This window comes from Crocodylus siamensis, chromosome 2 (genome assembly GCF_052110815.1).
Source record: "Crocodylus siamensis isolate JL-2025a chromosome 2, ASM5211081v1, whole genome shotgun sequence".
NCBI lineage: Eukaryota > Metazoa > Chordata > Crocodylia > Crocodylidae > Crocodylus > Crocodylus siamensis.
In genome coordinates, this window is record NC_143396.1 from 162,436,167 (window position 1) to 162,451,194 (window position 15,028).

Below are 15,028 nucleotides of genomic sequence, written 5' to 3' on the forward strand. Positions count from 1 at the left end.
ATGAAACAACTCAAAATGGTTTTTCAAGTGTGCTGTTCTAGAAGTTTTATTTCAAGATGAGGGTGACTATTTAAATGAAGTACCATTATCTAGGAACAGGGCCCTATTTTACTAGGCAATGCAAACACTTAGTCCCTGTTCTAAAGAACTGTTGAATCTTTGTGTGGAGATTGGATATTATCACTTTCTTGACTTTGCAACGTGTCAACCCTCTGGGTGGTAAAAAGCTGTTCTTCAAACACTAGAAAGCAACTCTTCCCCAACAGCTTGGGGAAGAATATCTTCTCCCATTGAAATGTCCTGAGTGAGTCTGGTCACTGCCTATCTCGATGAAGGGTGAGAATGTTGGCACAGGTTACCTTAACATACTACTCCTTAAAATGAGAGCAGTCAGTTAAGTCAGGGGTGGGCAATTATTTGGGCCCGAGGGCCATAGAGGGAGTTTTGATGAGCTGTCATGGGCCAGACAGGCATGGGTCAGCTTCCCTCCCTCTTCCCCCTGCAACAGCACCAAAACTTCCTATATGGCTTTGGGTAGGTGAGGAACAGTGTTCTGGAGTGGGGCAGATCCCCATGTGGAGCACCACAGGGGCAGCCAGGGGCCAGATACAGCCAGTTGATGGGCCATGAGCCATATTCTGCACGTCCCTGGATTAAGATGTTTTAAAGCTGCCATAAGCACCCTCTGTTTCAGAGTTATGTGACTGCAGCACAGGTTTATCTTTGATTTGTTTTGCCCAGGTCATTCCAGGCATTTGTGTGGATACTCTGCACCAATTAAATATATTATTTTCATTCTTCCATCATCCCAGGTTGCTCTGGGTCCAGCCTTTCCCATTCCTCTGTTCCCTGGGCAAATTTGCAAGCCGCCTGAATGCTACTGCCCAAGGGGTGGTGTGGATTGCAAGCCAACATCCCCTCCCACCCCCATGGGTTGATGGCTTTGAGCACCTGGGCATTTTCAGTTTGCTGCTGGGCTCTGAGCACCAATAGCTTCTCAGCTTGCGTGCTCTGAGTATGCACATCCTCCTCCCACTTACCTCATCAGGTTGCTGCATGTTTTAGCACCTCTGCAAACAGCAGGACCTAAGTGCTATCTACTTCCCTGGAGATGAGCCCAGAGGATCATTTTAAAAACCATCTACAAACTGGACCTGTACTGAGGTGGTGGATCTCATTGCTTTTGGGTTGAAGAGAAAGTACTCACTACTGCTAGGGCCTCAAAAGACATCAGGGGCAGCACCAGGTGCTCTCCTAGTACATTATAGCACAGATGGTGTCGGGGGGGGGGAAGGGTACTATAGGGACTTAGTGTACCCACAGCTTGAGCTGCAGGTGCACCCCCCCACTCTTCCCAGCAGGCACTGCCTGCCTTTTACTTCAGTTTCCCACCAAACATCTGGCTGCTCCAAGCAGGCTGCCACCAGGGCCAGTTGTCTGGACATGCCCAACCCAATTGAGCATGGGGCCTGTGCATGCAGGACCCAGCCTGGTGCAACAGGCGGTCCACATGAGTGGCGCAGGGCCCCGGGTGACTGACTGAGCAGCTTGGAGCTGCCTGAAAGTGCACAGTGCTGCATCAAGCTGGGTTGGGCCCACATGACATGGCACAAGCAGTGCCAGGCAGCCAAGGCTGAGCCATGCTACCCTATGCTACCCTGGGGGGCTGTGCCAGGAGGCCCCAAATGCCCCAACAGCTGTGCTGCTGCTGAGCTATAGGCCATGTGGGCTGTGCAAGGGGCCTTTGGCCCCTGTGGGGGAACTGGGATCATGCATGGGGGCATGTCGGTCCGGCAGGAGCCCTCTGAGGGGCTGGGTGTATGGGCCTTGGGGAGCTCTAACTAATAAGAAACCCAAAAGCAAACATCAATACACATAGATATTTAGAATTTATTTTATTATGATGATAGAGACACTGGTAGGCTTCCAAACTGCTTTAACATTGCATTGCAAAACATTGCCCAACTGGTCACTCTGTCTTTTGTTTTAATTGTGGAAGGACATGTATTTTGGGGTATTTTAAAGAGTGAATTTGTGATTTTTTTTAAATCAGAAATTTTTCAGTTTTCAAATAGGGAACAGCAGGATTCCTGCTAGTGAGGCAAGTGGTAGGACCCAGGCAGATAAGTCTGCTAAGGGCTGGTACCGGAGACCCAGCTGGAGATGGCTGACCTTCTGGCCCCTTAAGGCCAGGAGGACAGGCTTTGACAGTTCAAAGCAGGCCACCACAATGAGAACATCTTCCAGGCAATGGATTTCATAGACATTAGGGGCTGGAAGTTACCTTGTGAGATCGAGTCCAGCCTCCCTGCCATAGGCAGGAAGTCTGCTGGGGTCAAATGATCCCAGCAAGATAAACATCCAAACACCTTTTGAATGAGTCCAGAGTAGGTGCTTGCACCACCTCTGAGAGAGTCTGCTCCAGACCATGGACATCTAGACTGTAAAGAAGTTTTTTTTTTTTTCTTATGTACAGTCTAAATTGGCCTTCTAGGAGTTTGTGGCCATTAGACCTTGTTATCCTAGTACATTATAGGAGCTTTGGTGAACAACTGTTCTCCCAGGTCTTGATGCATGCCCCCTTATATACTTGTAGGTTGCCACCAAGTCCCCCTTGAACCTTCTCTTCTCCAGGCTGAAAAGTCCCAGGTCCCTTAACCTCTTCTCGTAAGGTGTGCCCTCTTGGCCTTTGATCATGTGGGTGGCTCTCCTTTGGATTCTATCAAGCTTATCCACATCCCTCCTGAAGTGGAAGGCCCAAAACTGGACACAATATTCCAGTTGCAGCCTCTAAGGCCAAGTAAAGTAGGAATATGATATCTACCAGTGCATCTCAAGCCAAACCAGGGACGCATGCCAGTGTTTGCTTTGCTTTGCCAGCCACAGCATCACATTGGTGGCTCATGTTCATCTTGTGATCAGTCAAGACCCCCAAGTCTCTCTTGGTCGTGGTGCTAGTGAGCATAGCCTGTAAGTATGCTGCTGGTTTTTCCTGTCAAGGTGGAGCACCTTGCACTTCTCTGTGTTGAAGGCCATCAAGTTTTGGTCCACCTACCTTACTGACTGACCTGGACATGCTCACATCCCCAGCCTGTCTTCCAGTGTGACTGCCTTCCCCCATAGTTTAGTGTCATCCGTGAACTTTGCCAGTCCGCATCTGATGCCCGAATCCAGATCATTAATGAAGATGATGAAGAGTACTGGCCTGAGTACTGAGCCCTGGGGGACACCACTCATCACCTTGCACCACGTTGTTTCATTCCCATCAACTAGTATGCTTTGGGTCTGACCCTGGACCCAGTTCCCCAGCCATTGGACCATGAGATGATTGAGGCTGCAGCTCCCGACCTTAACCATGAAGACAGCATGGGAGACTAAGTCAAAGGCTTTCTTGGAATCCAGATATATGACATCAACCTAGTCTTCCTTGTCCAGGTAATGCATCACCTGGTCATAGAAGGAGACAAGGTTGGTCAGGCAAGATCTGCCAGTAACAAAGCCATGTTGGTGCCTGTTGCTGATGGATCCCTTGATGATTTTCTCAAAAACTTTGAGGGATGGACATCAGACTGATTGGCCTGTAATTCCCTGGATCATCCTTCCTTGAAAATGGGGACCATCTTGGCTCTTTTCCAGTCTTCTGGAACCTCACCCGAGTGTCACGAATTTTCAAGTATCTTTGCCATAAGGTGTACCATGATGTCCGCTAGCTCCTTCAAGCCTCTCAGCTGCATTCCGTTTGGGCCTACAGACTTACGGATGTCTAGCAGGGCAGGCATATCCTGCAGTAAAACAGAAATCCTCCTTTGCCTGCCCTGCACTGGACAGAGAAAGTGATCAGTTCATGGTCACTGTCACCAAGCTTCCCCTTGATCCTCACGGATCACTCACCAGATCCAGCAGTGCTCTTTTAGTAGGTAGAGCATATGGTTTTATGAGTCGGGAGAAGTGGGTCTGCTGCAGCAATGAGCACTGGCAGCAAACTCCCCTTGCTTCATCATCTCTAGGAAACCAGAATTCCTGAACAGACAGGCATCATGCACCCGTCTCAGCCACCTAACACTGATGTAGGTGAAATGACCCCAGTAGGCCACAGCTCCTGCAGTATAAAGGAATAGGACCCCTCGTGATTGATAGCCTCCATGGCATTATGGGGAGGGGGGCACAGAATGGTGATATGGTTTCCATTGATGCCCCCCAACATAGTTTGGGAACTCAAACCTGGTCATGACCCATGTCAGGTTACCATATTTCCATTTGCAAAAAAGAGGACACCTGTTGTGTGCGGTGCCCCTCACTCCCAACCCACAGCCCCCTGGTGCTGCCAGTGCCCTGCAGTCTCAACCCACAGCCCCTTGCCCACCCTAGTGCCTCTCACTCCCAAATCACAGCTCCCCTCCACACCCCCAGTCCTGCTTGTGCCCCTTATTCCTGACCCACAGCCCCTTGCCAGAGGGGACTCCAGGCTGACCCCATTCTGACCAGGCTTGAGTGCAGAGGCTGTGGCAGCTCCAGCTCATGCAGTTGGCAGCAGAGCAAGTCCAGTCCGTGTGGGGTGAAGGGAGGCCTGTGGCACCCCCCATCCTGGGCTGGGGCTCCTGCACCCCACCAGGCAGCTTGGCTATAGTCCCTCCCGGGCACCAGCCCCAGTAATGCTGGCTTCCCACCACTCCCAGCAGGCCCTCTCTGCCTTCTTCCCCTGCTGGAGGGGCAGGTACCTCCCCCATGCCCTACTGCACCATCCTCCAATGCTGCAGGACACTGGACCCACCCCCCTCACACACCCATCCCCTACCACCTACACCCCTGTCATGGCCACCACCCTGCCTGGCCACATGCCAGCCATGTGCGTGCACAGACACACATGGTGCCCCCCCACCTCCAATCACCCCAACCAGCGCTTGGAAGGCTGCCTATGTGCAAGGGGAAAGATGTGGTTTCTTCTTTTAAAGAAGACAATGTTTTACCGCAAATGGAAAACTCGGATCCCTAGTAAACACACAGGCCACTAGAGCAAGCTGGGAAATACAGTTGTACCAGCGAAATCCTGGGCATTTGTTCATATTTTTTTTTTTTTTTTTAAATATCTGCATGGAAATGGGAGGACCCAAAAAGAGGACTTGTCTGGGAAAACCCAGATATATGGTAACCTACTCCTGTGGTTACCAGAGCACATCTTAGCTCTTGCAGTATGGCTTTGCACACCTTGTGTACAGCCATGGTTGTTATTAGCCGTCCCACACCAACGAAACTGGTTGGCCACAGTGTGTTAGGGCTTGCAAGCTTCCACACAGCTATTGTGATTCATAGACATCAGGGCTGGAAGGGACCCTGGAGGATCATCGAGTCCAGCCCCCTGCAGGATCATAGGATCCCAGCAAGATAAGCATCCAAATATGTCTTGAAGGTGTTCAAAGTGGGTGCTATTCCAAACCGTGGGGGCTCAGACAGTAAACAAATTCATCCTTATGTCCAGCCTGAATCGGTTACAGCGGAGTTTGTGACTGTTCGATCTTGTCATCCCTTGGGTGCTCTGGTGAACAGATGTTCCTGGTGAGCACTCGTTATAAACTTATAGGTGGCCACAAGATCACCCCTGATCCTGCGCTTTTCCAACCTGAAGAGCCCCATGGCTCTCAGCCTGTCATCATAAGGTCTGTTTTCCTGACCTCTGATCATGCGCGTGGCTCTCCTCTGGACTCTCTCAAGCTTCTCCACATCCTTTTTGAATTGTGGAGCCCAAAACTGGATGCACTACTCCAGCTGCGGCCTCACCAAGGCTGAGTACAACAGGAGAATGATATCCCGGGATTTGCTTGAGAATCATCTATGGATGCAAGCCTGTGTTTTGGTTGCTTTATTAGTCGCAGCATCGCATTGAAGGCTCATGTTCGTCTTGTGGTCAGATCATGATCCCCAAGTCTCTTTCTTCCGTAGTGCTAGCCAGCATAGCACAGCCGAGCCTATAAGGATGCTGCAGGTTTTTCCTCCCAAGGTGGAGAACCTTGCGTTTTTCAGTGCTGAACACCATCAGGTTCTCATCCACCCATCCAGCCTGTCTAGATCCACCTGGATTGCCCTTCTGTCCTCAGGTATGGATGCTTTACCCCAGAATCTGGTGTCGTCGGCAAACTTGGTCAGTCCGCTTCTGACACCAATGTCCACATCATTAATGAAGATGTTAAACAGTATAGGCCTTGAGAGACCCCACTGGTCACAGCGCACCAAGACAATTGGCTCCCACTGACCCACCACCCTTTGGGTCTTACCACAGAGCCGATTCCCCGGCCAGTGGATCATGGTGAGGTCGAGGCTGCAGTTAGCCAGTTTCGCCAAGAGGTGATCATGGGATACCAGATCAAAGGCTTTTTTAAAGTCAAGATATGCAACGTCGATCTCTTTCCCCTTGTCCAGGTGATAGGTCACCTGGTCATAAAAGGAAACAAGATTGGTCAAGCAAGACTTACCCGCAACAAACCCATGCTGGGTGTACCTCAGGATACCTGGCATGGGTATGACGCTTGTCAGAAAGGGGAAGCCAGAGCCCAACACATGTCCTGACACTATAGGCTCATTAGCCTGACTTCTATCCTGGGGAAGATCTTAGAAAAGTTTATTAAGGAGGCCATCCTTGATGGACTGGCCCAGGCTAACATCCTAAGGGACAGCCAGCATGGGTTTGTTGCGGGTAGGTCTTGCTTGACCAATCTTATTTCCTTCTATGACCAGGTGACCTATCACCTGGACAAGGGAGAAGAGATTGATGTCATATATGCTGACTTCAGAAAAGCCTTCGATCTGGTATCCCATGATCACCTCTTGGCCAAACTGGCTAACCGCGGCCTCAGCCCCACCATGACCTGCTGGCTGGGGAATTGGTTCTGTGGTTGGACCCAGAGGGTGGTGGTTGATGGAAGTCACTCATCATGGTGTGCTGTGACCAGTTGGGTCCCTCAAGGCTCCATCCTTGGGCCAACACTATTCAACATCTTCATTAATGGTGTGGACCCTGGTATCAGAAGCGGACTGGCCAAGTTTGCCGATGACACCAAACTCTGGGGTAAAGCGTCCACACCTGGGGACAGGAGGGCAATCCAGGCAGACCGACAGGCTCAGGAAACACGCAGATGAGAACCTGATGGTGTTTAACACTGGAAAATACAAGGTTCTCCACCTTGGGAAGAAAAACCTGCAGCATCCTTATAGGCTCAGCAGTGCTATGCTGGCTAGCACTACAGACGAAAGGGACTTGGGGCGCCTCTTGCCCCTGGGGCAGGGGCTGGACTCGATCTTCTGAGGTCCCTTCCAGCCCTAATGTCTATGAAATTTATGAAAAACAGAATAGCAAGAGCAAGTACAGCTGTTCTGAGTTAATAGAGGTATCCTAGAGGCATGACAGACTGTCAAGCTCCTTCCAGTAAGTCACTGATGAAGATTTGGCAAAAGTCCATTGCCGCTTGTGGCTACAAGGTCAGTAAAGAGAAAGTAGAGACAGCCAAGGATTTGGCAATGACAAACCTGAAAATATTTTCATCAGAGTTCTTCACAATGCCTTCAGCAGTCACCAATGGCAACTGTTAAGCTATAGCATGGATGAACCTTTTTCCAGGTTCCATGCTGTATGGATGAGAACAGATGCTGAAATTGTTAAAATATCATGGGGGGCTGTGAAGTCAGCCATACACAAACATACAAGCAGGCAGAAAATAAGGGAGGGTGGCACCTTACAGACTACCTTGGTTTAGACACAAACTTTTGCAGATCATAACCTACTTAGCTATATGTTTAGTCAGATGCTAAGTAGGTTATTGTCTGCATCTCTCTGAACCAGTTTATCTCGAAGGTGCTGCCCCTCCCCTACCTTCTGCCCAACTTCAGACTAACTATACTAACAGCCTTGAGGATAAGCTGGTGGTGACACTACATAGACAAGGAGCTGAACTGATGAACAGAATACTCAGTCATGTACAAGTCTTCTGTTAATGATAAAAGTTAGCTTGCTTTTTTGTTCAAAGTAGGAACAAGTGCAGAACAGAAATAAACACAGGTGGTAGAAAGATGCTTTTAAACAGTTTATTTTGTGCCAGAAAACCTCCTCTCTCACTCAGGTTTCAAGGAATGAACCCAAAAGCTACACTTTCAAGCCAGACCTGAACAAACATGCTTGGATAATTTACCTTGTATAGCATCATAAATTAAAATAGTCAGTATTTAAAGTGGAGACAATCAAGTCAAATACCAGAAGTCACAGAAGAGGCAACTGCTACTGCCATAACAAATTTACATTGTAATCTACCTTTTTAATGTTTTCCTTGCAAGAATTTAAGCTTCAAACAAAATATGTAAACAACTGGTAATAGCTGTAGGCTGAAATAAGCTCCTTTAAAAAAAAAAAAAAAAAAAAAAACCAATAAAAGATTTTGCATAAATAATTTGCTTATTTAATAAAATGATCTGATCCTGCTTTTAGTATTAAGACATTAGTTGCAACATAAAATGTAATAAGTATAGCAGCATATTTTCTTTTTTGTGACTGTAAAGGAGGCATAATCAATCTACTACCATCTTAGAGCTAATTACAAGGGAAATGTGGACATGTCAGCATTAAGAATGATGGTGTTTCCAGTTTAATACCCAAAGGCTGTTAGCATTGTTTACATTTCAATTTATTTTCCAAGTGACCCTGCCAGAAAAGCAAAATTAACTTAATTCAAATATCAGGTTTCAGTCCTGGAACCCGGTACAGTGCATCATTGATTAATTTACCCACCCAGAAGCAATCTTATCTTCAGGATAAAGATTCATTAGTTTAGCATCGTTTCCATTTACCCGACTCCACATGGATGACGAAGTACAAGAACTATCTGCCTGGGAAAGAGGTTAAAATCTGAAAGCTGCATTTTCCCCACTTTGATCCTAGGAGGTAAAATAGCTTTGGATTTGGAGTCTTTCACAACTTGTATCCCATTCTAAGTGAATGTGGTCAACTGCAGGGAAATGCATCTATTCTAACTACTAATCTAATGGGGATAACTACTATCCCTAATGGGTAAAGTATCAGAATAAGGGAAACCATGTCAAGTTCATCTTCTGATCTGTTCCATACCCAAATACCTGTGGTTAGAGCTCCTTTCAAAAAAGCCCATCTAACTCCTTTTATTCATCCTGTGGAGTCAAAGCAGAGTACATACTGAGAAATAGCATCACCACTCCAAGCAAGTATGCTGAACTCTGATCTACACATTGTGCTGTTTTTAAGTTTAAATTCTAACCAATATAATTTCTAAATAATCCCCTTTAAGGAAAAAAACATTTTCCTAAAAATACAGTTTTGTACAAAAATGCAAACACCCACATATATAAATATACATATATCAGTCTTTACAGGTTACAGTACATTCTGCAGTCTCAAATGCTTAACTTAAGCTTCCAGTAAAAAGTACATCAGATAAAAACTATGACAGTCTGACTATATTCCCACAGATGGCTGTAGATTTTAGAAGGCAGCTGCCCCTTTTTGGAATAGTCACTTTAAAGGCTTCTACATCTTACCTGATATTCTGATGCAGCAGGAGCTGTAAAATGTACTGAACATGAGTTTCAAATTAGCATTTCTGAGCTACCAGCTAGTAACCACCACCTTGTGGTCAGGCTTTACTCTGACAGCCTCTTAGTAAAACAGGTTATTATTGCTTCAGTAATCAGATATAATTATTAACCAAAAAACAGTTTAAAAGTTAACTGCTGTATGGTGGGACAGAATGCATAGTCCTGGCCCTAAACATTTGGTTTAAATAATGGAGTAGTATTATGCACTTGCATATTTAGAAATCAAGTTACTCTAATTATCCGATCAAGACAGAACACAGATTTACCATCTCTAGTATGGTCACAACTTCCAAAATCTTGTGCTTTTAGTCTACATCACAGTGACAGCCTCCACTAGAAAGTTCAGTTATTTTCTTTTAAACCCTGTATTTAAAATACAAGTGGAACATTTTTCTGTGAAGACTTAAACATTCTGTGCTGGACAAAAAAGGTTGCCATTCAATTCTCATATCATATACAGGCCTCCAAAAGATGACAAAAGAAAGATCCCTTGAGAACTTTCCTCTTGGAACTTTTGAAGTTACTCCACACAGCCCAACATAAGTGGCCACTGGGGGATTTAACTCAAGAAATGACTGGGCCAAAATACATTTTTAATTCCCACTTCTGTAGTGCATTTTTTGCCTGGCTGAAGTATCAGTTTAGCAGAACTGCTAATGGCAGAAGGGAAAAAGGAACAGGTATTTCAAGCAAAATCACCATTGTATGTTCAGTTATGTTTCATTCTGCCTTCCTTGAGGAAGTGACCCTTATTGATTTGAAGACTTGCATTTTTACTTCTTCTGGCAATTACTTTGTTACATAAGTTAAAGCTACTCTGACATGAGACTCCAAATGGCTCTCAACCCCCGCCACAAGCTCATCCTGAAAACTAGCATACTTTCCATAAGGAGGGCTCAGACCAGTTATTTAAATGTTTACAGTTCTGAGAAAGACTGTAAGTATGATAAAAGTACTTCCTTTTTCTGACCACACAAGCACAGAAAATGATTCTTCTCGAAAAACTCCTATTACAGCTCCAGAGCTGAGCAAAAGTTACAACAGTTATGGCTCTAACATGCTCTATTTGTGCATCACTGTCCATGTCCTGCATCCTCAGATGGGCTTGTTGAATATTGTTGTATCAACATCTTGTGACATGGGTTGCACACACGCTCAGGGTTGATGCTAGATGGAAGGGGCAGTTCATTTGCTGAACAGGCCTCACAGAAGATCCCACCACAGTTCTTGCAAACATTCTGAAAAAGAATAAAGGAGGGAGAAAAACCCCTTCTGTTAGTGAGATGACAGCCACCTAGGCACAAAGACCGTGTGGAGCATCCATTGGTGCCTCCCTACTGTGCACATGGCCAACACAGTCTCTCTCTCTATATATATGTAGGTTGGGACAGAAGGTTCCATATTCCTCTCAGGCAGATACCAGCCATTGTGAACCCCCAACTTGTCAGCAACAAAAGGGTAATTCCTTTCCCAAGGATGAGAGGGGTTCTTTGGCATCTTTCCTAGTTTCCAGACTAAAAACAAACAAACAAACAAACAAAAGATGCTTAAAAAAAAAAAAAGTCAAACCAAGGCTTTTCATAACTGCCAGCGCGAGCATCCTGAACTGCGTACAAAAGCAGCTTGTTCTCTTTCATTCTCATACTGTTTTGCTCACTTTGAACTGGAGATTGTTTTGCAAGTCTGTCAGATAAGTAAGGCAAGACTTCTAGTAAAATAATTTAAAATACTAATTCTTGAACATTCAAATGTTAGTAAATACAAGCTAATAAAAACCTGCAGCTACATGCAAAACCCTGAAATCTTTTGACATACAAAAAACGTTAGGGGTGTGCGAAGCAGGCCCTATTCGATTTGGATCTGGCTCAAATCAGGGACAGTGATTCAATTAATTGATTCAGATCACTGTCCCAGATTCAGTACGGCTGAATCTGAATCCGAAGATTGGATGCTGATTTGGAGAAAAACACAGCTTTAAAAGGTTTTTCTACATACCTTAAGGTAGCAGGCTCAGCTTGTGAACGCTGTAATGGTGGGGCACATGGAGCGTCCCACAGGAGTGTGCTTGTGGGGGGTCCTCCATGTGCTCGGTGGTGAACCTGGAAGTGGACCGGAACTACTTCCTGTTTACTTCCAGGTCTGCCGCAGAGCATCCAGGGGAACCCCTCCGCATCTCCTTGGCTCGGCGATTGGCCATGGAGGGACCCCAGGTGTCCCCATGCCCAACACAGGAGGCACCAGTCACTGAGCTGGGGGGAAGGGGGGCCCCCCAGTACGCTGCCCAGCAGACCCAAAAGTGCTTCTGGTACACTTCTGGGTCTGCTGTTGAGCACACTGGGAAACCCCCCGTGCTTCTGTGGGACGCTCCATGTGCCCCAGCATTGCAGCACTCACAAGCCGCCTGCTACCTAGAGGCATGTAGGAAAAAAACATTTAAAGCCGTCTTTGTCTGAATCTTTCCAAATCGATTTGAAGGGTTCCAATCCGATTCGGAGAGATTAAAGGGTCTCCTGATTTCATAGACATTTGGGCTGGAAGGGACCCCAGAGGATCATTGAGTCCAGCCCCCTGGCCCAGGGGCAGGAAGTCAGCAGGGATCATAGGATCCCAGCAAGATAAACATTCAAATGTCTTGAAGGCGTTCAAAGTGGGTGCTTGAACCGCCTCAGGCAGCAGTCTGTTCCAAACTTTGGGCGCTCAGACAGTGAAGAAGTTCTTCATTCTGTCCAGCCTGAATCAGTCGCAATGGAGTTTGTGACCGTTCGATCTTGTCATCCCTTGGGGTGCTCTGCTGAACAGATGTTTCCCCAGATCCTGGTGAACACCCCTGATAAACTTATAGGTGGCTACTAGATCACCCAAGCCTGCGCTTTTCCAGGCTGAATAGCTCCATTACTTTCAGCCTGTCATCATAAGGTCCGTTTTCCTGACCTCTGATCATGCGCGTGGCTCTCTTCTGGACTCTCTCAAGCTTCTCCACATCCTTTTTGAATTGTGGAGCCCAAAACTGGACGCAGTACTCCAGCTGCGGCCTCACCAAGGCCGAGTACAAGGGGAGAATGATGTCCCGGGATTTGCTTGAAAAGCATCTACGGATGCAAGCCAGCATTCTGCTTGCTTTACTAGCCGCAGCATCACACTGAAGGCTCATGTTCATCTTGTGGTCAACCATGACCCCAAGTCCCTTTCATCTGTAGTGCCAACCAGCGTAGCACTGCTGAGCCTATAAGCATGCTGCAGGTTTTTCCTCCCAAGGTGGAGAACCTCGCATTTTTGGTGTTGAACACCATCAGGTTCTTGTCCGCCTATTTCATGAGCCTGTCAAGATTTGCCTGGATCACCCTCCTGTCCTTAGGTGTGGATCCTTTACCCCAGAGTTTGGTGTCACTGGCAAACTTCAGTTTGGATTTGGAGATTTGGCCACCAAATCAGGCTGAATCTCTACGAATCAGGGACCAAGGCTTTGCACAGCCCTGACAAATAGACATTTGTACATTAGATGTATAAACAAACTTAGAGGAGGAATGTCAAGCCCACCTTGTACCCTTGGCTGGATGTGAACAGTAGGGCTCCTTGTGGGCTTGATCCAGCCTGGGGCATGCAGTAGCAGCAGCTCCAGCTCTGACATGGGGCATGGGCCAATGCTGGTAGCAGCTCTGGCTCTGGCACAGGGCAAGTAACATAGCTCCAGCTCTTACTCCATGCCCCATCCTTGAGCTGTCACACCATCACATGTCCATGGCAGCCAAGGAGCTGGAGCTGCAGCAGCAATGGGCAAAGCAGCCAGAGAACAACCGGAGCTGTATAAATCCTTGCTTGCCTTCCTGAAGATGATCAACATGTCCACCACTGCCTAAAAGCTCCCGATTTTGCAGCAAGCCACTCCCTCTGGCCAGGCCCCCAATTTCTGGTGGCCTGCTGATAGCCCAGTGGACTAGATACAGCAACTCCATGGGGGGCCAAATCTGGTCCCTGGGCTATATATTTGACACACCTGAACAATAGCTGCTCAACAGGAGTGTATATAACCCAGAAAAACAAGCATTTGCATACACTTGGGAAGTTACAGAGTGGTGGTATTAGCACACCTTAACTTGAATGTTTCCCAAAGGCAAATTGGAAAAAAAAAAAAAATCTGTATTCAATTATTAAAAGGACCTGTCCTGAACCAAACTGCTGAAAACTGATGGCTGCTTTAGTGCACTGTCCTGCCCTGACCAACACCACACAGACAAGGAGGCAACTCCTTGCTCAGTCTCCTGCAGAACAATATTGCTGGGATTACAGGGGATGGACAGAACCCTCCGTTCAGGTCTTGGAGATTGGGGGGGGGGGAAACCTTTCAAATTTAGTCTTAAGTACTCATGATGAGAGCACAGTTTACACCACCTTTATGAAAACAGCAGTTCAATGCAAGGTCCCCTCTAACCAACAACAAATTTTTGCTGTCCTCAGGAAAAGATGCCAACTACAGGAGGGACTAGGTACATCTCCCAGTGTTGTTGACATGTCTTCTTCACTACAGCAGGGTGGGGGACAGTAGGATCTTTCTCCATCTCCCTTGAGTACAGGTTCTCCATATTACAGGGCATTTGGGGATAGTTCACTAGCTCTACATAAGACACATGGCATGGCAGCCTTGAGAAAAGCACGCTAATCTAACTGGCACACTGTTTCCTCTAGCTGAGGTCAGGCTCATTTGGCATCATTTCCATAATTTTGGGAAAGTGCTGGGACAGGAGGGAGGAGGGGAAGAAATGTGAAGAAAGAAACAGTGGGGGAAGAAATGACCAGGTAGAAAGAGCAAGGGCAAAGAGAGGAACCAAGACAAAAAAGGAGGCAGAAGAAGGAGGGAGCAAAAGAAAGCAGTGGGAAAAATAAAGCAACAGAAAGCTGACATTCACGGTCTCAAATTTTGACTGATTTTCTAGCAGAAACCAGGAAAATCAAGCAAAGGATAAGACTGACTGTGCTGTTGGGGAAAGTGGGGGGAGGGGAGTCAGCAAAGAGAAAGCAACTCTTTGAGGAATCCTAGGAGCTCTTTTATTTTCTGGTCCCCACATCATTAGAGGCAGGGAACAAATATGCCATTAGGCTGTCTGAAGCAGGCACACAAGCCCCCCTCATTTCCCCCATTATAAGATACCTTTCTTTTGGTTAGGCTGCCTTCCTCTTGGCACAGTTGACATATCTGCAAGTTTCCTGGTCCAGACAGCTGATCCTACATCATTAGAAACAATTAGTTGGTATTGCTCACCCTGTTTTCTCCACTTCAACATTCCTGCTAGCAACTGGGACCCTCCACCCTCAAAGGGCTCCTCCATTTCCTAGGCAGCTTGCTTAAGAAACAAGCTCCTTGCCTGAAGAGTTGTTGTGAGCAACCGTGTAAACAGGACCTTCCATCAAACCTTTCAGAAAA

At 46.9% G+C, this 15,028-nt stretch overlaps 2 protein-coding genes across 6 annotated transcripts in view; one reads left to right on the forward strand and one right to left on the reverse strand.

Annotated features, from left to right (window-relative positions):
• The window catches only part of GRSF1 (G-rich RNA sequence binding factor 1), a 48,279-nt gene that overhangs the window by 22,959 nt on the left and 10,292 nt on the right, over positions 1-15,028 (forward strand). The window lies entirely within an intron of this gene.
• The window catches only part of RUFY3 (RUN and FYVE domain containing 3), a 93,424-nt gene continuing 86,766 nt past the window's right edge, over positions 8,371-15,028 (reverse strand). For all 4 annotated transcript variants that reach the window (XM_090031976.1, XM_090031975.1, XM_090031977.1 and 1 more), the window contains 2 exons: positions 14,756-14,830; positions 8,371-10,847 (listed from right to left, as the gene is read on the reverse strand). In XM_090031976.1, coding sequence (XP_089888102.1) covers positions 10,683-10,847; positions 14,756-14,830 — 240 coding nt within the window. In that variant the 3' untranslated portion in view covers positions 8,371-10,682. The remainder of the gene's footprint in view (positions 10,848-14,755; positions 14,831-15,028) is intronic.